The sequence below is a fragment of the Canis lupus genome, chromosome 19 (genome assembly GCF_048164855.1).
Source record: "Canis lupus baileyi chromosome 19, mCanLup2.hap1, whole genome shotgun sequence".
In the NCBI taxonomy this organism is placed as follows: Eukaryota; Metazoa; Chordata; class Mammalia; order Carnivora; family Canidae; genus Canis; species Canis lupus.
The window spans coordinates 35,965,241-35,988,151 of NC_132856.1; the positions used below are offsets into that span (position 1 = coordinate 35,965,241).

At 38.5% G+C, this 22,911-nt stretch overlaps 1 protein-coding gene across 25 annotated transcripts in view; it reads left to right on the forward strand.

The window, feature by feature from the left end:
* ERC2 (ELKS/RAB6-interacting/CAST family member 2) overlaps positions 1 to 22,911 on the forward strand; it is a 906,960-nt gene that overhangs the window by 529,812 nt on the left and 354,237 nt on the right. For all 25 annotated transcript variants that reach the window (XR_012011918.1, XR_012011916.1, XR_012011917.1 and 22 more), the window contains one exon: positions 16,821 to 16,981. Coding sequence is in view for 22 of the 25 variants with exons in the window: in XM_072785816.1 (XP_072641917.1) it covers positions 16,821 to 16,981 (161 nt within the window). In the remaining 3 variants the exon portion in view is untranslated. The remainder of the gene's footprint in view (positions 1 to 16,820; positions 16,982 to 22,911) is intronic.

Consider the following 22,911-nt stretch of genomic DNA (forward strand, 5'->3'; position numbering starts at 1 on the left):
GCTGAGTAGTGTTCCACAGTATGGATATACCACAGTTTAACTATTCACCAGTTAAAGGACCTCTACGTTGTTTTCAGTTCTTGGCTATTAGTAATACAGTTCCTATGAACCTTCATATATAGGTTTTTGTATGAACATAAGTTTTTATTTCTCTGAAGTAAATAATGAAAAGAGTACAATTGCTAGGTCATATGGTAGTTGCATCCTAAATTTTATAAGAAACTGCAAAATTGTTTTTCAAAGTAGTACCACTTCACATTCCCACCAGCAATATATGAGGAATCCAGTTTCTCTGTATCCTCACCAACATTGGATAGTGCCACTATTTTTTATTTTAGCCATTTAAATAAGTGTGTAGCATTATTCCATTGTGGTTTTAATTTGCAATTCTTTAATGGCTAAAGATGTAGAACACTTTTGTATGTCCTTATTTGCCATCTGTATGTTCACTTCAGCAAAATGTCTATTCATGTCTTTTATCTATTTTCAAATTGTATTAGAGATTTTACTGTTGAGTTTTGAGCCCTGTTTAGTATAGTTTAGTTCATGTTCTTTTTTTTTTTTTTTTTTTTGTCTATGGATGTTGAATTATTCCAGCACTATTTGTTGAAAACACTATATGGGCAGCCTGGATGGCTCAGCAGTTTAGCACCCCTTCAGCCCAGGGCCTGATCCTAGAGTCCCAGGATCAAGTCCCACATCAGACTCCCTGCATGGAGCCTGCTTCTCCCTCTGCCTGTCTCTCTGCCTCTCTCTCTCTCTCTCATGAATAAATAAAATAAAGAAAATCTTAAAAAAAAATAAAAAAGAAAACACTATCTTTATTCCACTGAATTGCTTTTGCTCCTCTGTGAAACACCACTTCTGCATTTTCATGAACGTCTGTTTCTGTTCTAGTGGCGTATACATCTATCTCTCTGCCGATATCACCTGTCCTGGTTATTGTAACTATACAGTAGCTTTGATATCAGGTAGAGTGATTCTTTCCACTTTATTCTTCTTTATCAGGATTGTTTTAGCTATTCTAAAACCTGTGTCTTCCCGTATATATTTTAGAATAAGCTTGTCTATGTCTTTAAAAAAAACTTGCTGTGGGATGCCTGGGTGGCTCAGCAGTTGAGCGTCTGCCTTCAGCTCAGGGTGTGATACTGGGTCCAGGGATCCAGTCCCATATGGAGCTCCCTGAGAGGAGCCTACTTCTCCCTCTGTCTATGTCCCTGCCTCTCTCTGTGTGTCTCTCATGAATAAATAAATACAATCTTTAAAAAAAACAAAAAAACTTGCTGCGATTTTGATAGAAATTACATTAAACCTATACATCAATGTTAGAAAAGTTGACATACTTAACTATATTTAATCTTCTAATCCATAGATGCTCTATTTATTTAAGTTTTCTTTGATTTCTTTCATCAGAATTTTATAATTTCCAACATATAGATCCTGTACTTTTGTTGTTGTTGTTGTTCTGTTAGTTTTTTAGAGAGAGAGATAAAGTGCATGTACACACGAAGAGGGGAAAGGGGCAGAGGAAGAGGAAGAGAGAGAATCTTGAGCAGGTTTCACAGAGCCCAATGCAGGACTTGATCTCACAACTGTGCAATCATGACCTGAACTGAAATCAAGAGTTGGATGCTTAACCGACTGAGCCCTCCAGGCACCTCAGGTCCTGTACATGTTTTAAGTCAGTACATAAATATTTATTTTTTAGAGAACTATAATTGGCATTTAGTTTTTAATTTTTGTTTCTATAGTTTACTATTAACATATAGAAATGCAGTTGATCTATGTGTGTTGACCTTGTGTTCTATAACCTTGCTGAGCACATTTGTTAGTTATAGGCATTTTTTCTTTTAGATTCTTCAGGATTTTCTGCATAGACAATTATTTCATTTACAAGTAATGACAGTCTTGTTGTTTTCTTTCTAATTGTTATATCTTTTATTTCTTGTTCTTGCCTTAGTGCAGTAGTTAGAACTCCAAGTATTATACTAAGAGGGGTGAGAGCAGATATCCTTGCCTTGCTCCTGATCTTAGCAAAGCATTCAGTCTTTCACCATTAAGTATGATGGTAGCTGTGGATTATTTTTGGTAAATATTCTTTATCATGTTAAAGAAGTTTTCTATCTTTGACACATACATTTTGAAATGCAATTTTATATTTTTACAGTGATTAGGTGTGGCTTATGATGTAGCTGAGTTTAGGAAAGGGAGATTATCCTTGGTGGGCTTGATCTAATTAGTGAGCCCTTAAAAGGGACCGGGCTATTCCTGAGGAAAAAGAATCAAGGCATGAGAAAAATTTGATGCAAGAGAGGTTTTTTTGTTGCTTGCCTTGAAGATTTGAGTGGCTCATGTGACAGGGAATGCAAATGGTCTCTAGGAGCTAGGAGTAGGAAGGAAAAGGAGACCTCATATTAGAACTTCAGGGAACTGAATTCTATTACAACTGCATAAGCTTGGAAGAGGGCTCTGAACTCTAGATTAGAATGCAGCCTGCCATATCTCAATTTCAACCTTGTGAGGCCCTGAGTGGAGAAACCAGTCACACTATGCTTCCTGCCAGGAATTCTGACCTACAGAACTTTCAGCTGTCAAGATGATGGCAATTTGTTACATAATAATAGAAAATTAATGCAAAAGTCAAGTAAGATATTTTGGAACAGTGGTGGAATCAAAGGGTATACTGAATACTCCAGTGATTCAAATGGGACCCAGTTCTAGTCCCTAAATTATATTCATCCATAAACCTGTGGGTGCTGGTTGTATGCTAGATGCTATGTTCAAGCCTGGGAACACTGAGGAGAATGAGCCAAGGTTTTATTTGTTTGTTTTGTTTTTGTTTTTATTTTTTTACTATTGAGAGCTCATGGCCCACATCATCTTAGGATAGCCCCCTCTAACAGTTGTCCCATTATATTTTTACTCAACAATTAGACTCACATTCTGGTAAAGAGTAAGAGTAAGCCATCTATACTTCTTTGGTAAATCCCTTACCTTTTTTGAGCTTGAGTTACTCAGCAGTTAAATGGCTTGCTTCTTTGGAAGTATGTAAGGATCAAATAGGTTATAGGAAACCATATTGATTGATATAATTATTACCTTTCTACAGTAGAGTTTCTTCTCTTCTTTTCTCCCTCTTGGCGTCTCTCCCATAATTATTTACTGACCATATACTGTGTGTTTGAGAAGATGCTGGGTCCAGTGGGAGGATCAAGGATGCATTAGACTCCCTATGATCAAGGACCAAGATGTCATACAGGGAAGCCCCTACCTATTGCTCAAGGCTGATGAAACCATGATGCAAGTGTCCTTAGGGCCTTAGGAAAGGGTTTGGAGTCAGGCTTGATTTGGACTAATTGAAATTTGTCATAATCAACAGGTATCTCCTGCAACGCCAAGACTGTAGGAGAACTCAGAGTAAAAAAGGCCTCCTTCTTTCATCCTTCCTCCTTGGAAATGCCTCAGAACCATTCCTTACATCACATGAAAGTAGGCCTATTTGAGAAAACTGCCCCAATTTGTTGAATAGGAATGAATAGACAGTAATAGAGGTGGCTTAGTGGCATGAACAAATGGTTCTGATTTTTTTAAGACCTGACAGATAATTTTGAGTGATGTAGAAATAAAATAATAGCAAAACCAGAAAATGTTACACAAACAAAACAAACAAGCAAACAACCATACTGGACTTCCAAAACCCATAGGAACTTTATTAAGGAATAGTAATGAAATGAGCAGCATTCAAGTGCATTGTGGGGTAGAGTGAGGTGGCAAGAATGACTGTTGACAGCTCTGGAGTCACCAACACTCAAGCACTCCCTGGTGAATGGGGATTATAATCAGCATAAATCTAAGTGACTGTCAGGAGCAAAGTAGCCTTGCCCGGAAGTGTGGCCTGAGTTAAGATTATTTTGGCTGAGGGTAGCTGCCACTGTAACTGCCACCAGAGGGCTCCGCCCTGCTCTGGACTTCTGCTTTATAACTCTCTTTTGGAAGCTGGTTTACCAGCAGCCAATTGTTCCATGGGAGCAGAATAAGTCCTATGCAGACCTTCCTTGGTCAAAAATGTTTTAGAGATTGTTCTTTTTTTAACTTAATAATTCATATTTGCAGCAAAAGTACAAAGAAGAATGTAATAGATTACCTGAAATCTCTATGCCTAGAAACAAACTCGTCATTAATATTTGGATGTGTTTCCTTCTAGTCATTTTGTTTTCTGTGACTATACATTTAAAAACCTACATATAGTTGGAATTGTATTTACCATTTACTAACTTGCTTTTCTTTCTTGGGATTTCATGAACTTCTTTCCCTTACATTCAGTCTTCCTACTTAATGTTTAATATCTGTCCAACATCTCAACAATTGGATGCCCCTAATTTCCTATCTAATTTCTTTTCAACATTTATACACACACACACATATTTTAATTTATTTAACTCATTTATTTGGAAGGTGAGTGTACATATGTATGTATTTATGTATTCATTTGTATTTATGCGTGTGTGTATATATATATACATGCATACATACAAAGTTTTAATTCTGATTTTTATAAACAAAACTATGATGAACATATTTATTATATACTCAAGTAATTTCCTCAGAAAGCATACCTTGTGATATCCTTAGGATAACTTACTAAAATGGGATCATGGATCAAATGGTAATTCATGAACTGTAGTGAATTTAAAGGAATTTAAAAGTTTCTCTCACATATTCAAAACAGATAAAATTTCCACAAAGATTGAAATAGTTTCTTTTTTTTAGGGATGCCTGGGTGGCTCAGCAGTTGAGTGTCTACCTTCAGCTCAGGGAGTGATCTCAGGCCAGGGGATCGAGTACCTCATCAGGCTCCCTGGGAGAAGCGGGCTTCTCCCTCTATGTCTCTGTCTCTCTCTGTGTGTCTCTTATGAATAAATAAGTAAATAAAATCTCTAAGAAAATAAATAATTTCTTTTATATTTTAAGATTTAATTTGTTGTTTGAGAGAGCAAGCAGGCAGTGGAGGTAGGGGAGAGAAGGGCAGAGGAAGAGGGAGAAAGAATCCTAAGAGGACTCCACACTGAGCATTGAAGCCTGCATGGGGCTAAATCTCATGATCATGAGATCACCACCTGAGCCAAAACCAGGAGTCAGGCACTTAACTGACTGTATCACCCAGGTACCCCAAAGATTGAAATAATATCTAAACATCACTGGACAATAAAGTTGTAAAACTTAGATGCTCTGGCTCTTTCCAGTACAGTAGCCACTAAATTTAGCTATTTAAATTTAAATTTTAATTTAGATCAAACTACATTACATTAAAGATTCAGTTCCTCAGTTGTACCACCACCATTTCCAGTGCTCTGTAGTCACATGTAGTTAGTGATATGTGTATTGGACGGTGCAAGTGAAAACTTTGCCATCATCATAGGAAGTTCTTTTGTATAATGCTGCTCTAATATCTTCAACAAGTTCCTTCGTGTTGTGTTTGGAATTCAGCTAGGTTAGACTAAAATATGAACAATACATATTTGAGAGTGATTCATTTGGTTTGTTACAGATTCCCTAGTAAAAAAATTCACCATTCCATTGAAGACATAAAATACCGTGTCTCTCTGAAAATGGAGAAAGAAAATGGAAATTGTAACTTTATCTTGCTTACTCATCCTCTATGAGGTTGAAAGCTAAGCACCAGTGTTTAAACTAACATCACTGTTGATAATGATTACAGCTTACTATGTGTTTGCTATGTGCCAGTGTGTAACTATTGCAAGTCAGGTATTCTTCACAAGGAGGTCAGGAGGTATGGTTGTTATCAATAGTTTATAGAGAAAGGAACTGATGTAAATAGAGGTCAAGAATCTTTTACAGAGTCACATAGCCAGCACATGCCTGGATCCTGATTGGGAACTAAGTCTTCTGGCTTCAAGATCCATAGTCTTACGACTAGCTACACTGCTTCCAAGAACATCTGAGACTGTTAGGGAGAAAACCAGCTCTTTGCTATGCTAAACAACTGTGCACATTTAAAGTAAAGAATGCTTCCCTATTGCTCAAGAAGCACCTACACAGCTTTTTTTCTCATGGAGGTTCCACTGAGCTTGGTCTAATCTGGAATGAAAAATGCTCAGGGCATGGTGGAGAAACTTTTATTCATTTGTATTCCAACACTTTGATTTAACAGAATCTAAGTCATATATCTTACACATTTCTTCTCTATCTTCTATTATTGTCTGAAGTTTTGCTAATAAGCCTGGGAAGAAAAGAAGGAAAAAGGAGAAGTTAAAATGCAGTCAAAATCAAAGAGTTTGAGCCCAAACACACTCACTTGATGTGGGTATTGGTTTAATGCTGAAATATTAGAGGTGACACATTTAAGCAAATCTCCTAGATGCTTAAACTTCAGTGAGGAGGGAACAAATCCCAAATCACAGTCCTGAGGGTGGTTAGGTCCAGGCAGAAAGCAGTCTGGGCATTTTCAGTTTCAACCTTTTCCAAAAGGTGTCACTCTAAGGCAGCAGTGGGGAGGTGGGAAGGAGGTGGAGATAGAAATGTCAGATAAGAATAATTGGAAAAATAAGATTAGTAGCCCTCATTTTAACAGATTCTTCACCATAAGCATCACTGTCTGAGAAGTTCTTGCTTTTGAGGAGGGAGGGTTTTGGTGTTTATCTCCACCTTCTGATCTCTGGGTGACCTCCTCTGTGCCCAGAGCGGAGCTAGGCCAGGTCCCAGCTATTCCCACAGGGCCAATTCACATTCCGTTGTGGCTATATCTTGGGATATGGGGATTCCATTGGCTCTGTGTTCTGGTACAAACTGAAAACTACCATCCTCTTGCACTTAGGACAAGTGAAGACAGAAAACCAGGATGAATGGTGAAGGCTAAGGCAGAAGGGCCCATGTATTTTTAAAACGTAGTTTAAAAAACTTTAAAAATTCCAAATCATTAACACAAAATAGACACTAACTCAATACTGACATATAATTTAAGGAAAAAATTGTTTTATCAAAATATTTGAAGATCAGTTCTTGCCAAGCAAGCCTCATGAAAAGCACAGGACGTTGCCACGTGTCAGGAAGAGACACACAGAACTCAGAGTGGGGCTCTTGGCAGATAACTGAGAGAGAAGCTGGTTTTCAAATATTTAGTTAAACAACACAAATGTATGTGTAAGTTTAAGTCGACACATGTTAATGATTTAAGGTCTTAAACAGGTTTTTTATTTTATTGTTTTAAGGCTCCGCTGTTCACTCTAAAAGTTCCGACAGTTTCTCCAGAGCTGGGTGTAAGCACTAGACTCCTTAGAAATTCATTTAACGGCTTCATTATTCTTCAGGTGTATGGAGTTATGAATTATTCAAATGCAATTGAATAGTCCTGGTAATTTAACCATTTTATAAGACAGTTTTTATGATCTGCCACATGGAATGACTAATAAAATCAGAAATGGCACACAATCATTTGAGTGTTTTTTAAACTGGTGTGGCCTAACAGACATCTAGCTTAAAGAAACCATTAATTATTATGTTCTTCATTTGTAAAAAGAAGTTGATGTATTTTAAAATGTAAGCTTTCTAGAAGTAATATCAGAATTCAATTTTGACATATTTGGGGACCTTGTTTAAGACTTAAGATGTTCCATTTTAAAATATACAAGATCCTTGAAGTTGCCGTGAATTTTGTTTTCATTGAGGGTAGCATTTTAGGAATTAAACAGTTTTCTAAATTATTTTCCCCAAGAAATATTATTGTCTGGTGAATCACCAATAGATGTGCCTCTGAAAGAAGCAAATGCCATATTAAATCAAGACAAATATGCTATTTTCCTGCTGGACTTCTCAAAAGTGGTTATTGACTCAATCATTGTGATTCTCTAAGTAGCAATTCCCTAATGCACAGGACCACAGGTCCCCATAGCCTGGGCTACCAGCATCATTTTTTTCCTTCCTCTTCAATAAGCCACTCCCACTTGACTGATTTAGGGAGGTGGACCATGAGGCCTAGAGCAGGACTGGCTCTTGTTTCACTCTTGCTCATCACTCAGTACTTTTCTTTAATAGCTTTTTCGGGGAAAAAAGATTAATTAATTAATTAATTAAAGAGAGAGAGGGAGAGACCGAGAGCAGGGAGAGAGGCAGAGGGAGAGGGAGAGAAATTCTCAAACAGACTGTCTGCTGAGCACAGAGCCTGATGTGAGCTGGATCCCAGGACTCAGATCATGACCTGAGCCAAAATCAAGCATCAGCCGTTTAACAGATTGAGCCACCCAGCCATTCCTAGCTCTTTTTTTTTTTTTTTAAATCACAATTGTGATTAATTGGTTTTTGATTTACGCTTGTCTGCCAAACTAGACAGCTTCTGAAGATGAGCCTATCTCAAGTGTCCAGCAGAGTGCCCGGCACATAGGGGACAACCAGTAAGGTGGTGGAAAGAAGGAGGGAGTGCACATTTTCTAGGTCCCAGGGAAGAGCATGTAGAATACAGAGCAGGACTAAAAACTTCCTGCTTGTTCCCCAGCTCAAAGCTTGGGACCTTTTTATTGTGCCATCCTGAATCTCACAGGTTTCTGAGTGCTCCTAGTGGCTGCTGGGGTGACAGTGAATTTAGGTCTTCCTTTCATTCAGGAGCTGAGTAACGGAGCCCCCTCATCTCTATAGCAAGGAGAAGGTGCTTGAGGCAAACAGAGAGCAAGACCTGAAGGGTGTTTGGTGAGGATGGCAAGGGGACCACTGATTTATGGGGTAGGAAAGTATCAGTTTCAGACTCACACTTCATCCATCATTGCACTAAGTGAGTCAAAGGAGGGTGTTTCAGAATCATGCTTTTGCATTCCCCTTCCTGCCATCCTGCAGGTATTTATTGAGTATAGGCAGTGGTATTGTGTCAGGGGCTGAAGGGGCTTTCCAAAGAGGACAAAGAAAAAAAAAAACAAGACAAAGATATGGTTCTTGTCCTCCAGCAGATTACAATCCAGTTGTAGCAACTAAGCATCCACATGAAAAGTTGTGCAGGAATATGAAGTGGTATTTGATTAGGTGGTAGAAAGTCAAGTGTAGACAGTAAGAACTGGGACTTGGTGGATGCCTGAGTAGCTCAGCGATTGAGCATCTACCTTTGGCTCAGGGCGTGATCCCGCAGTGCCAGGATTGAGCCTCACATCGAGCCTGCTTCTCCCTCTGCCTACGTCTCTGCCTCTCTCTCTGTGTCTCTCATGAATTAATAAATAAAATCTTTAAAAAAAAATCATAGAGATCCTATTGTGAAACCAAAACTTGATCCAGGTATGTGCTTGTCCAGCTTTTAATCACTGTACCCTTCCTGCCATCCTGCATGTATTTATTGAGTATGTACACTAGCTAGAAGGAATGTCAGGGCTGTGAAGGAGGTCAGGGCTCTCTGACAGAACTTTAAGGGTAGAATGATTTTGGGAACAGGAGGGGGTCATCACTGGCAGTCCAGATGTGTGTGTATACAGTTGAGGATAGGTGACAGGAAGCACAACATTTGAATTCAGTAATAAGCAAACATAAGATGGGTTAAATACTTACCAGGCACTGTATTAATAAGAGTTGACACTTTTATGGCACAAAGAACTAGACATTGTTCTCAAGGTATTACAGATATTAACCCATTGAATCTTTACAAAACCCCTGTGAGCTAAGTTTTGTTATTGCCCTCCCATCACAAGCTAGGAACCTGGGGCTCAGGGAACTTTTGTAACTCACCCAGAGTGCCACAAATAGTAAATGATAAGCTAGCTCCTGAATTCTAATCTATCTATCTATCTTTCTTTCTTTTCTTTCTTTTCTTTCTTTCTTTCTTTCTTTCTTTCTTTCTTTCTTTCTCTTTCTTTCTTTTCTTTTCTTTCTTTTTCTTTCTTTCCTTCTTTTTTCTTTCTTTCTTTCTTTCTCTTTCTCTTTTTTTATTTTTTAATAAATTTATTTTTTATTGGTGTTCAATTTGTCAACATATAGAATAACACCCAGTGCTCATCCCGTCAAGTGCCCACCTCAGTGCCCACCACCCAGTCACCCCCACCCCCCACCCACCTCCCCTTCCACCCCCCCTAGTTCGTTTCCCAGAGTTAGGAGTCTTTCATGTTCTGTCCCCCTTTCTGATATTTCCCACTTATTTTTTCTCCTTTCCCCTTTATTCCCTTTCACTATTTTTTATATTCCCCAAATGAATGAGACCATATGTTTGTCCTTCTCTGATTGACTTATTTCACTCAGCATAATACCCTCCAGTTCCATCCACGTCGAAGCAAATGGTGGGTATTTGTCGTTTCTAATGGCTGAGTAATATTCCATTGTATACATAAACCACATCTTCTTTATCCATTCATCTTTCGATGGACACCGAGGCTCCTTCCACAGTTTGGCTATTGTGGACATTGCTGCTATAAACATCGGGGTGCAGGTGTCCCGGTGTCTCACTGCATCTGTATCTTTGGGGTAAATCCCCAGCAGTGCAATTGCTGGGTCGTAGGGCAGGTCTATTTTTAACTCTTTGAGGAACCTCCACACAGTTTTCCAGAGTGGCTGCATCAGTTCACATTCCCACCAACAGTGTAAGAGGGTTCCCTTTTCTCCGCATCCTCTCCAACATTTGTTGTTTCCTGCCTTGTTAATTGTCCCCATTCTCACTGGTGTGAGGTGGTATCTCATTGTGGTTTTGATTTGTATTTCCCTGATGGCAAGTGATGCGGAGCATTTTCTCATGTGCTTGTTGGCCATGTCTGTGTCTTCCTCTGTGAGATTTCTGTTCATGTCTTTTGCCCATTTCATGATTGGATTGTTTGTTTCTTTGCTGTTGAGTTTAATGAATTCTATTTTCTAAACACTGTGCTGTGCTACCTCTTTTGTTAAGAATGCACTGTTTTCATATTTGCCAGTATCTACACTAGGAACTTTACATTAATTGCTTCATTGTGTACTTGTAGAGACTCTTATGAGAAGTACTGTTGTTACAGATGAGAAAACTCAGACCCTTTCCCAAGATTCTGACTGACATATGGTAAAACAGGTATTATTAGTACAGTCTGATTTCATAATCATGCTTTTAATCATTCCTCAGCATTTTATTTTTTAATATTTTATTTATTTATTTGAGAGAGAGAGTGAGCAAGAGAGAGAGAGAGCATGAGCACGGGGGAGGAGCAGAGGGAGAAGGAGAAGCAGACTCCCTGCTGAGCAGGGGGCCTGATGCAGGATTTGATTCCAGGACTCTGGAATCATGATTTGAACTGAAGAGAGACGCTTAACTGACTGAGCTACCCAGGTGCCCCCATTCTCAGCATTTTAAAATACGTTAATTTTTTTTTTAATTCAAAATCCTGAGTAGAATTCTATATATAAAACAAAAGTAGAACAACTCCCGTTGGGACACCTGGGTGGCTCAGTGGTTGAGTATCTGCCTTTGGCTCAGGTCATGATCCTGGGGTCCTGGTATTGTGTCCCACATCAGGCTCCCCCAATAGGGAGCCTGCTTCTCCCTCTGCCTGTGTCTCTGCGTCTCTCTCTCTCTGTATTTCATGAATGAATAGATAAAATCTTAAAAAAAAAAAAGAACAGCTTCCCTTTGAGTGTGGGATGGTAGAGAAAGATCTCTGCTGATTCACATTCCTCCCATGTCATTGACCTATTTATCAGTCCCTAGATGTCCTTGGGAAGCCCTGCTGCTCAAGGGAACACATTTTGAAAACCACTACTGTGGGTAATTGGTAGCTTCTTGAGATGTTGGAGCCAGGCTAGTGATATTTTTGACAAAATATTGGTGGGTTAGGTATATTGATTTGGAAGTAGAGATAAATTATGACAGTGAGTCCTGTGGGACACCTTTGAATCTCAGACCCATAGGGCCCAGTATAAAGATACTTTCAAACACATACAGTCAAAACAGCTGAAAAAAATCAAAAGGTAGTCTAATTCTTCAATTTGTGTCTTTGGAAAATATTGAAAGGGCCCCAGAAATAGCCCCTAGCAACGTTTTCCTCCGTCCCTTTTCTCTTCTTTGCAATTTCCTTATTGTGCCCTTAAAACATACCTCTCTCATCCAAGTTTCAGGGCTTATTCTTCCTCTCTCTGTTCTGACTTCCTTCTCCTTATTACACAGATCATCATAGCCTGTGCTTCAATGTCCTGTACCTTTGTACTTAGTTTCTCAAGTTCACTTTGCTACCCACATATCTTAAAATCTAGGACTGGACCTGGCTGAGAGATACACTATGATGGGGAGAAGCTGATCAGACGAAGCCATGTCCTTGTTTAGGATAGGGGATAGAGTCAAAGGCTAGGAATACACACACACACACACACACACACACACACACACACTCAGTCATGCAATTATTTTCAACCTTATTAGGAATGTGGGAGTGGAAGGGATGTGAGTTTGTGTTGTCAAAAGTAATGATAGGAAAGAATGATAGGGGCACCTGGGAGGCTCAATTGGTTAAGTGTGTCTGCCTTTGGCTCAGGTCATGATCCCAGGGTTCTGGGATTGAGCCCTGAGTCTGGCTCCCTGCTCAGCAGGGAGTCTGCTTCTACCTCTCCCTCTGCCCTTCCCACCCACCACTTGTGCTCTCTCATGTGTGCTCTCTCTTTTTCTCTCTCCCTCCCTCTCTTTCTCTCTCTCTCTCTCTCTCTAACAAAATCTTAAAAAAAAAAATGATGGATATGAGAAGTCTTTCCAAAATAGAGCCATATGACTTAATGATGAACTGAAAATAAAAGAGGAAGGAGAGGAAAGAGACAGATGTGGTTCTGAGGTCTTAAACATGAGTTACTGAGTAAAGATTAGGGTGTTGGACCTGTGGATGCGTTACAGAGTGGCAGGTTGAGAGAAAAGGAGTAGGTAGTAGGGATTCAGTTTAGGCATGTGTGCATGGATCATGAATTGGCTTTTGGTCATCTTGCATCTAAAGTGATATTAGGACATCCAAATGAAAGTGATCAACAGGTGATTAGGTATGTGAAAGAGGTCAAGGGAGTAAAAGATAAAGTTTGAAAGGTATCTATGCATACGTGAGAGCTGTGGAAACAGACTTCAGTTCTTCTCCTAAGGATACACGTGGATGATGAAAATGTTTCTAGGACAGAGTAATAAGAGGAAGGATCCAATTATAGACTGCAAGAAGGTGAAGAATTTACAAAAGAAACATGGGAAATAGGTTCCCAATCTAAAAGAGAGCTTCAGAGAACCCAAGGGAAGAGTTGATTTTAGGGAAATGGTGGATGGATATGACCCCACTCACCCATTAAATCTATTACAAGGGGCTATTTAATTACAAGGGGGGAAATTCTCATGATACATTTATTGAAAACTGTTTGGGAAATTGTATATAGCATCCCAGTTATACATACATGAATGGAGAGAGAGAAATGGAGAAATTTATAACAAAATGTGTATATTGTTTATTTCCAGGTAGCAGGATTTTGGGTGATCTTAATGAAAAAGAATGTCATTATTTTATCTTAAAAAGAGAAATTTTAAATATTTATATCTGTATCTTTTACAATTTGTACAATGAGTGTACTTTATTCTCATTAAGAAGAAAAATTATTTTATTGACATCAGTTAGAAAAGAATAAATAATATGGAGGCTACGTCATTTCACTTATTGCCCACAAACATGGAACAGAATAAGCAGCCTGGTCCTGTGTTTCCTGGCAGGGAAACTGAAGCTGAAAGAGATGTAGGAATTTGTGTCAGTCACATTGTAAGTGATGGAGCTAGGATTCTAACATGGGGCTTTTTAAGGCACAAGTTACATATACATGGTTAAAATGTTACATCAAATGAGAGGAAAAAGTTGGCTGTGCAAACTATACATTATGAAAAGATATGTTGGGGGCACCTGCGTGGCTCAGTCAGTTAAGCATCTGCCTTCAGCTCAGGTCATGATCTCAGGTCCTGGGATTGAGCCCCATGTCAGGCTCTCTGCTCAGCAGGGAGTCTGTTTATCCCTTTCTCTCTATCCCTCCCTCTGTTCATGTTCTCTCTCTCTCTTTCTCAAATAGATAAATAAAATCTTTAAAAAAAAAAAAAAAAAAGACATGTGGCAAGAAGGAAGATACCAGTGGTGCAAGTATAGAGTTTCCATGGTATAGCAAGAGTGAAAAGCAATTTTCTTTCTTGATGAGAGGGGACTGGTGGTGGGGAGATGGAGGCAGGTATAGGGCACTTGATAAGAAGTGTGACAGTTTACTTGGCCAGTGGTAACAGACAGTCCATCATCTCAAGGTGTATAACAAAAGAGGTTTATACCTTGCTTAGGTAATATGGGTTGGCCTTGGGCTTTGTTGTGGTCACTCAGAGACTCAGGCTGAAGGAGACACCATCTGAAACACACTTTTATAGCCACAGGGAAAAGGGAGGGTTGGGGTTGAATACTAGCACTTACATGCTTTACCTGGAAATGACAATGATTTTATTGGCCAGAACCTCAGCCCAATTAAAATGGAGGGGCAAAGTGTAGCTGTACCACGTGCCCCTAAAGAGGAGAACGGGAATATTGTGAACCACTCTAATGACCACCACAACAGGGAGAATATTACTTGCTTTTTTAATGCTCCTAATTTCGTAGCAAAAGAAATAGTTGGCAGAACTCTAGTAGATGTTTAACACAGGAGGTATCATGGGCATCACCCAGGAAACTGAGACTCAAAGAATCAAGTGATCATTTGTACAAAGTCACAGAGAGAAACAGTGGCCGTGTGAAGACTAGAACTGTGTGTCTGAGGCCAGTGACCCCCAGTGGCCCTCAGTGTGCAATACTCACTGGCCTGGGGTATGTGATTTTGGAGGAGTGGTGGCCATGGCCTAGGAAACTATTGGAGACTCTGCTTGCAAGGTGTTGAGAATAGCAGTCTCACCTCATACGGGGAGTTGTTGATGCTGGAAGCCAATGGCATCTCCATCAGTAAAAACTCTGGACTGCATCTCTTAGGCGCCCAGGTTTCTCTATGTGGTTATTGCTGAAATGACCAAGGAAGACTGCAAATCACTACTCTAAAAGTGTAATTGTGAAAGTTGAGTTAACATAAAACTAGCTGAGGCTGGCCCCAAGCAGTAAAGTGGCAGGTGAATTAAATACCTGGAAACCCAGTGGAGCAGCTCTGTGTCTATAGATTGCAGACAGGTCAGCTTCAACTTAATGAGAGAGAGTTTAGCTGGTGAGAATCCTGGATAGTGTCCTTCTCTGGGATCAGTAGTGCATTCAGAATAGAGAGCAATTTATGAAAGGAAATGAGGTCATGAGGACATAGGCCATCCTATAGAGAGTTAGGCAGACTAAATCTGAGTTGGTACTTGGAATGAACGTAGTTCTGATCTTTTTTTACACTGCTATCAAAAATGGGAGGAGGGAAGGAGGAAAAATATCTGCTTCAGTTTCACTAAAGCATTGCTTTGTAGAAGGGCTGCTAGTCATATTTATAATATTCTATAAATTTACATCAGAAATTATTACAATTGTTTTTTAAATTTTGTATATTTCTAAAGTTAAAGAATAATACTATTTATTCTACACTTAAGCAGGTGTGGTTCTGGGACTTCCATGGTTAACCCTCATATTCCTTGCTTTTTAAACTATATTTGGTTTTGGCTTTGACTTACATTATATGGTCATCAAATTCCTCTTTTTATCAGGGAAAAAAATGGAAGGTTTTCTGAATCTTAAGAGCATGTAATTTACCTTGGATGTGAACTATAATGCTTATTCTGAAAAAATTCCATGTAAAACTGAAGAAATTGTGTAGAAATTCTTTATGAATTGCAACCTAACATGTCATTGACACATTTTGAAGGGCATTTTGTTGACTTTAGTGATGGATGATCCCATTCTGCCAAGTTCAGCTGGAAGGGGGGTGGCTTAGAAACCCAAATATCAACCCTGGAATCTAGAAACTTCCTGGAACCATGGTTTTAAATCAGCAGGGTGGATGCGGCCTGCATCTGTGCAAGGGATGGCATTTCACTGGCTCGCTCCACGGAAGTCTCTGGAACAGAATTGTAAACACCAGCCCTCTTTGTTGTGTGTTGGCTTTTAAAAGCCCCCAATGGTTTGGGGAGGATAAGGCCTTGCCTTGGGGCTCCCTGGTCCAATTTTTTGGGACCTGGCTAAAAATCCTGGATATTTGATAGTCTGGCTTATTTCTATGGTGTATTAGCACCCTATAAAAGTTACATGTCATTTATTTCAAGTTTAGAAACCTCTCAAACTTCAGGGGCAAACCAAACTTGAACCTTTTGTGGCTGGAATTCTGTTTACCTTTGGCCAAACTTTACTTCCTGAATATGAGGCAGGGAGGTGAGGTGAGAGGGGGCTCCTGAGGCCCCTTGGACATCAAATCGCTTTTGCCAAACAATGCTTTGATAGGTTAAAACATGAATGAATCTGAAACACGTAGATTAGCTTCCTGTCAGAATACTCTGGGGCCTACACACAAAAGTATATTGTGCTGGGCAAATGCATTTTGAGTGTTCCCTTCCGCCAACTGTGAGGCAGTATCTGAGATTTTTTGCCAAACACAGGTTGAAATTGGGTCAAGCCAGTTACCTTCCACTTCTAATAAATATATAAATAGTTTCTATAAAGGTTATTGGACAATCCAATTGAATAAGAACTTTGGATAAATTTGGACATTACTTGTGTTTGAAACATTTATTTTCAACCAGTGACAAAGAAAGAATGGGCTCTAAGATACAGTGCCCTGTTCAAGGATGGCTATGATTCCTTTGTGTCTATTGTCAGAATATAGGCTAGCAAGGAAGTCCTGGTGCTTGAATGAAGGAGAAATAACACACCATTCGATGTGCCTTTCAGATAGAGGAACTGATGAATGCATTGGAGAAGACCAGACAGGAACTGGATGCTACCAAGGCACGCCTGGCCTCCACACAGCAGTCCCTGGCTGAAAAAGAAGCACATTTGGCCAATCTCCGGATAGAAAGGAGAAAACAGCTGGAGGAGATCCTGGAGATGAAGTGAGTATCCATTTTTGTTTTTCTAGTTTCTCTTTTCTAACTTTTCTTTAGGGATGGGGAAAGAAAGTCTATAGAAGACAAAGAAAGAGCTTGAAGAAAGAATAATTTAGCCAACACTTAACTGTTCATTTTTGTGACTCTGCTTTTTATATTTTTTAAAATTATAGCTTCCATGTCCCAATTTGCACATTTTTCATATATGTTATTCAAAAAAAAAAATTCAGCATTAAATTTTGTGTGTCTGTGTTTTGTGGATGGCGCTATTATTCTTAGATTTGTCTCAAAGGTTTGAGCTGGCCAAGAGACAGAGTCCTCATTAAGCACAATAGTAATTTGAGTGCTGCTTAAAGTTAAGTGGAAACTTTTCTGAGGAGGTATTTCCTAATTGTGACTATAACTTTGCTAATTATATTCTTTTCACATGTGTACAATGTGTAGCTTGTGTTGGCTTTCATAGAGTCTCAAGGTTGGCACCTCTTTGTTTAGAAAGCAAGGACTCTGATTTGCTGGGTGATAAAAACAGACTTGGAAATCCCACTGCCACCTCCTCCCCCTCACCCAAGGGTAGGGTAGGTGAGGGATATGGGGAAACTGGAACCAATCTCTTTCTTTGATTTAATCAATAAAGTGTGGTCTCATGCTGGGCAGTGATCCTTCCTGTGGGCCTGTGACACACCCATCTCCACCTAGCTCTTATTTCATTCTTACTATGAAATAATATTACCATGGAAGAACATAGGAAAGAAAATTACTCAAAGATTTTAAAAATAATCACTTGGTATGGATCCATTCCTAAAGAAGTAGGCAAGAAGCAGCATCTCTCTATATAAATTAAGATGAAATAATCTCTAAGATATAATTTAACTTCCTTCCACAATAAGGAAAACGTACATAATTATGGCATCTTAAGCCTGTAACATAGACTTTGAAATTGGTGGCTAGGTATGGAAGCATGACCTTATCCTGACCCCACAAGTCTTACACATGGTTAACATTAAACCCAGAAAGCTTAGATCATGGAAAATATGGAATGAAATATTTTGAACGATTTAATAATGAGGACAAAACTTTTATTCCTTGTCAACTACCTCAGTTTCTCCAAGACCAAAGAATAAGTATTTTTAATGCATAAATTTGCATCTTTCCTAATTAAACAGTGTATAATAGAAACAGATATTATTATCTTTAGTTTAGAAGTGAGTGAACTGAGATTCAGAGAGATTTCAAATAATTTGCTTATGGCCATCTGGCCAGGATTAAAACTGAAATCTTCTACTTCAAGCTCCCTTTCTACTGTCTTATTTCCTCATGGAGCTTATGTGAATTCCACCAAGCCTGGAACTTTGTTTACTTTGAGTCACTGTGGATATCAGACTGCCTAGAACAGCAGCATATGGTAAATGCTCAATAATTGTTTATTGAATGAGTGAATAGATTGAATACTAGATTTATTGTAGCTAAGAAGAAAAGTATTTCAAGCAGCTATGACATTACCAGCTTGATCAATAATTTATTAACAATAGCAGTCCATTGATTCCGTGAGGCTTTATTCTTTTCCATTCACCAGTCCCACTTCTGCCTCCTTGTGTATTGCGATGTATGAAGTTCAGCCTAGTTTCTCTCATTGTTCTCCAGCTATTCCCAAGTTAACTCTTTATCTCTTGGAGTGATTTATTATGACTTTTAAAGGAAACTTCCATTACTTCCTGTTTATAAAAAGGACATATACTTTCAGCATTTTGAGAGAGCAAGTAATGGTGAAACACACTGGTTTGGGAGTCATCAGATCTAGGTTGGAATCCTGTTTCTTCCACTTGGCGGCCGTATGATTTAGGGGAAATGACCTTAACATCGCTGGCCCTTCTGTTTCCTCCTATAATGACTTTGGTGGGGTGTTTGAGAGGAGAGGCACTCAGGAGGGCTTGGCACAAGGAAAATGATATATGTGTGTAAATGACGCTATCAGCCAATGAAAATATGTCATTTGTTTAGTATACTTTGTGAAGAGTATCATTTATCTAAAATTTGGATTTATTTTTCTTAAACATATAAACCTTTTCCGTGTGTATGTTTTCCCACTTAATTTCATGATTTCAGATAGCACCTAACTAAGACCTCTTTTGGTGAATTGCCATATTATTGCTCAAGTGCTTAATCTTCTGCCACTGCAAAATAAATACAGAATTCTTCTGTTAATTCCTTTGGTAAGAGTAACAAAGCCCTGCTTCATTAAGCCCAATATGGACTCTATTCACTATTTAACTGGCCCAGAAGCCTCACTTATGGGCTCCTTCCCAGGACCATAGGGACACAGGTACAAGGCAATTATATTGACCAACAACTTCAACTTGGCCTCCTGGGGTATTCATGTCAACCAGCTAGTTTGATCAATCTTGATTTTTAAACTGAGTTGATATATTGGTTACTGGACACTAATTGAGTCAGTGTAGGTTAGTGGAAACAATCAGATGGGTATATCCCTGCCCATATTTACTATCATTCTGTGCCGAGCATTATTGGTTTTCTTTCAATTGGCAGGCATCGTGTAAGCAACATTAGGTGAAGTCTATCTACTTCCAAACCCTGGTGGGGAGAGACTGTATAGTGTTAGAGGACAGAGGGGTGAGACCATGAGTCAAGAGAAAGGAGGTGGGATATGTTAACTTACCCATAACATTGAAGATCACTCTCTGGTTATTTCAGTTTTCTCTTCAGTAACATGGAGGTGATAATAACCACCTTGCCTACTCTATGTAATTGTTGTACAGACAGGACTTTTCTTTTTAAGTACTGAACTGAAATGAATATAAACCAGCATATGTGAAAGTGCTTTGAAACATAAAAGGGGCTTTTGAAATGAAAGGTGGTGTCTGTTAAATTTGTTGTAAAATCAAATGGCACAGAGTTTTAAAATTGGAAAGCAGCTGGGTCCAACCTCCCAGTGTGCATAAACCAGATTCCTACCCAGATAATTACTAATAGGGAATTCACCAGGCTCTGGTGAACACCATTCTTGTTGGAAGTTGTGAGCTCTGGCAGGTACCTCATTGGTTCTTATATGGAACCAAAATGGCTTTCCATGTAATCTTCTCACTTGGTTTTTGTTCAGGGCTACACAGAATTCACCTGAGCCCCATACACAGCACAGGCAGCATTTCAGATATTTCATCTGGTAATAGTGTTCATTTTAGAAAAGAAAAATGAAGAAATATGAAGAAGCAAAATTAAAAAGAAAATCACCTATGATCCTACCATGCAGGGGCAGACACTGATGGTATTTTGGTGCACACCTTTACAAATAGTCTTTATTTTTTTTTTTTTTTGGTCTATATTTTTTAACACAATTCAAGTATTCTTGTATTTTGTAAATCCTGCTTCTTTTGCTTACTAGATGATGAACACCTTTCCATGCTACAAACATAGAATTGTATTATTTTTTAAATATACTGTCATTTAGGTTTACTTCTTTATTGGACATTTATCTTGGTTCCAATGTTTGGCCAATATAAAGAATGTTTTGATAAGCATTCTGCTGTTCTGTTTTCTTAACTTATTTTTAAGTAATTATAGATTAATATGCAGATACAAGAAATCATTTTCCTCAATGGTAAGATGTTTCATAATTATAGCACACCAACAAATTGATATTGGTACAATTTACCAACTTTATTCAGATTTCTCTGGTTTTATGTGCACTTGTAAGTGTGTACGTATTTATTTATATGCAATTTCATCACATGTATAAATTCATGTAACCACTATAACAGCCAAGATAGACAACTGTTCCATCATTACAAAGATGCCTTGTGCTACCTTTTGATAGCTACCCCTACAACCCAGCTCTTTCATTTATAAACAGAATTTTGTTTTGTTTATAATATTTTGGGACATGTGCCATACTAGTCTATATTTTTCCCTCCCATTCTCCTGGAGCAGGGCAGGGAATTATCTTCTTAGTTTAAATTAGATTGACTTTAGAATGAGAAAATTTTGCTTGATTCCTATAACTTAAATATTTCTCATGAGTTTTATTTACAGTAGAATTTCTTTTTAATATTGGATATGTAGAACTTGTCATGTGGTAGGCATTTTTTTTTTTTAATTTTGAGGAATGAAAGGATGAATTAGCTCAAAATGTCATGAATATTCATTGAGCACCTACTACCTGGCAGGTACTGTTATGAGTAGATAAACAGAAAATCCTACCTGATCAAGCTTGCAGTTTAAATGAGTGGAGGAAATAAATGAACTAATAAATAAATCAGTAAACGAATAGATAGACGAGTCAAATAGTTTTTTCCTGTAACCAAAGAAATCTGGAATTACACTTACAAAACTATTCCAAAGAGAAGAACTCTTGTAGATCTTTGGGGTAAAGAGGGACATGGAAAATGCAGTGTAAATTCCTATAAACCTAACTACAAGTCAAAGGAGAGCCTTTGACTGTATTTCATGTAGGATTCTTCCCCCTAAGACCTCCTCATTTAGTTTGGTCTTTATTGGTTAGTATTCTAATTGCAATCATTATTCCCACACTGGGAGGAAGTAATAGTCCCCAACCCTGCATTTTCTTTTTTTCTTTCTTTTTTTAATATTTATTTAATTATTTACGAAGACCTTATTATTTATTTATTTATTTATTTATTTAATATTTATTTGTAATATTTATTTATTTATTTGTGTGTGAGAAAGAGAGTGCACCAGCAGGGGGAGGGGCAGAGGGAGAGAGAGAGAGAGAGAATCTCAAGCAGACTCCCTGCTGAACATGGAGCCTGATGTGCTCAATTTGATTTGATGCTCAATCTCAGGACCCTGAGATCATGAACTGAGCCAAAACCAAGAGTTTGGCTGGGTGCTCCAGCCCTGCATTTTCTTTTCTTTTCCCTTCTTTTTTTTTCTTTTCTTAAAGATTTTATCCATTTATTCATGAGAGACACAGAGAGAGAGAGGCAGAGACATAGGCAGAAGGAGAAGCACACTCCCTGTGGGGAGCCTTATATAGGTCTTGATGTAGGACCCCAGGACCACGACCTGAGCCAAAGGCAAACACTCAACCACTGAGCCATCCAGGTGCCCCCCAACCCTGCATTCTCATAGAAGAGCACAACATTCACTTTTCCTTGTGCATAGGGTTATTCTTTAAAAAAAAAATCTAAAACTTCATACTACAACATTTCCTAATGCTTCGTCTTTGCTGCCTTTGCTCCTATTTAAAAAGAATTTTATTTTATTTTTATTTTAATTTTTTATTTATTTATGATAGTCACAGAGAGAGGCAGAGACATAGGCAGAGGGAGAAGCAGGCAGAGGGAGAAGCAGGCTCCATGCACATAGGCAGAGGGAGAAGCAGCCCGACATGGGATTCGATCCCGGGTCTCCAGGATCTCGCCCTGGGTCAAAGGCAGGCAACAAACCGCTACGCCACCCAGGGATCCCTAAAAAGAATTTTACTAAAATAATATTAAGAACATCATTCTATATATTTGGTTTTATAGTGCTGGTTAATAAGCTTACATTTCATTAACCAAAGAGCAATTATCTAACTTGTGACAAGTGAATTTGGTATCTGTGGCTAAAAGGAATTGAAGGCCATGAGATACAGTACTTAAAAATCTATCTGTATCACTTGCTTAGATTACTTAAACTAGAATATAATTTAATAGGAAGACAGTGAGGCTGACTGATATGTTCAATTTAGTTTTAAATACAGAATGAGTGAGAGTGTAGAGAGCTGGTCAATAGTTACATGATTTGAAATGTGTATTTTAGACTTTTGGTGATTTCTTGTGCTTATGTAAAGATTTTAATGAAACCTGTACATTTTTAACTCATCTGATGATGTTCTAAGATCCATCTTACTTTACTGGGTATTGTTGCATTTTAGACATTTTCTCCAGATAGCTTCAAAAGCCTTTGTATATATTGAGCTA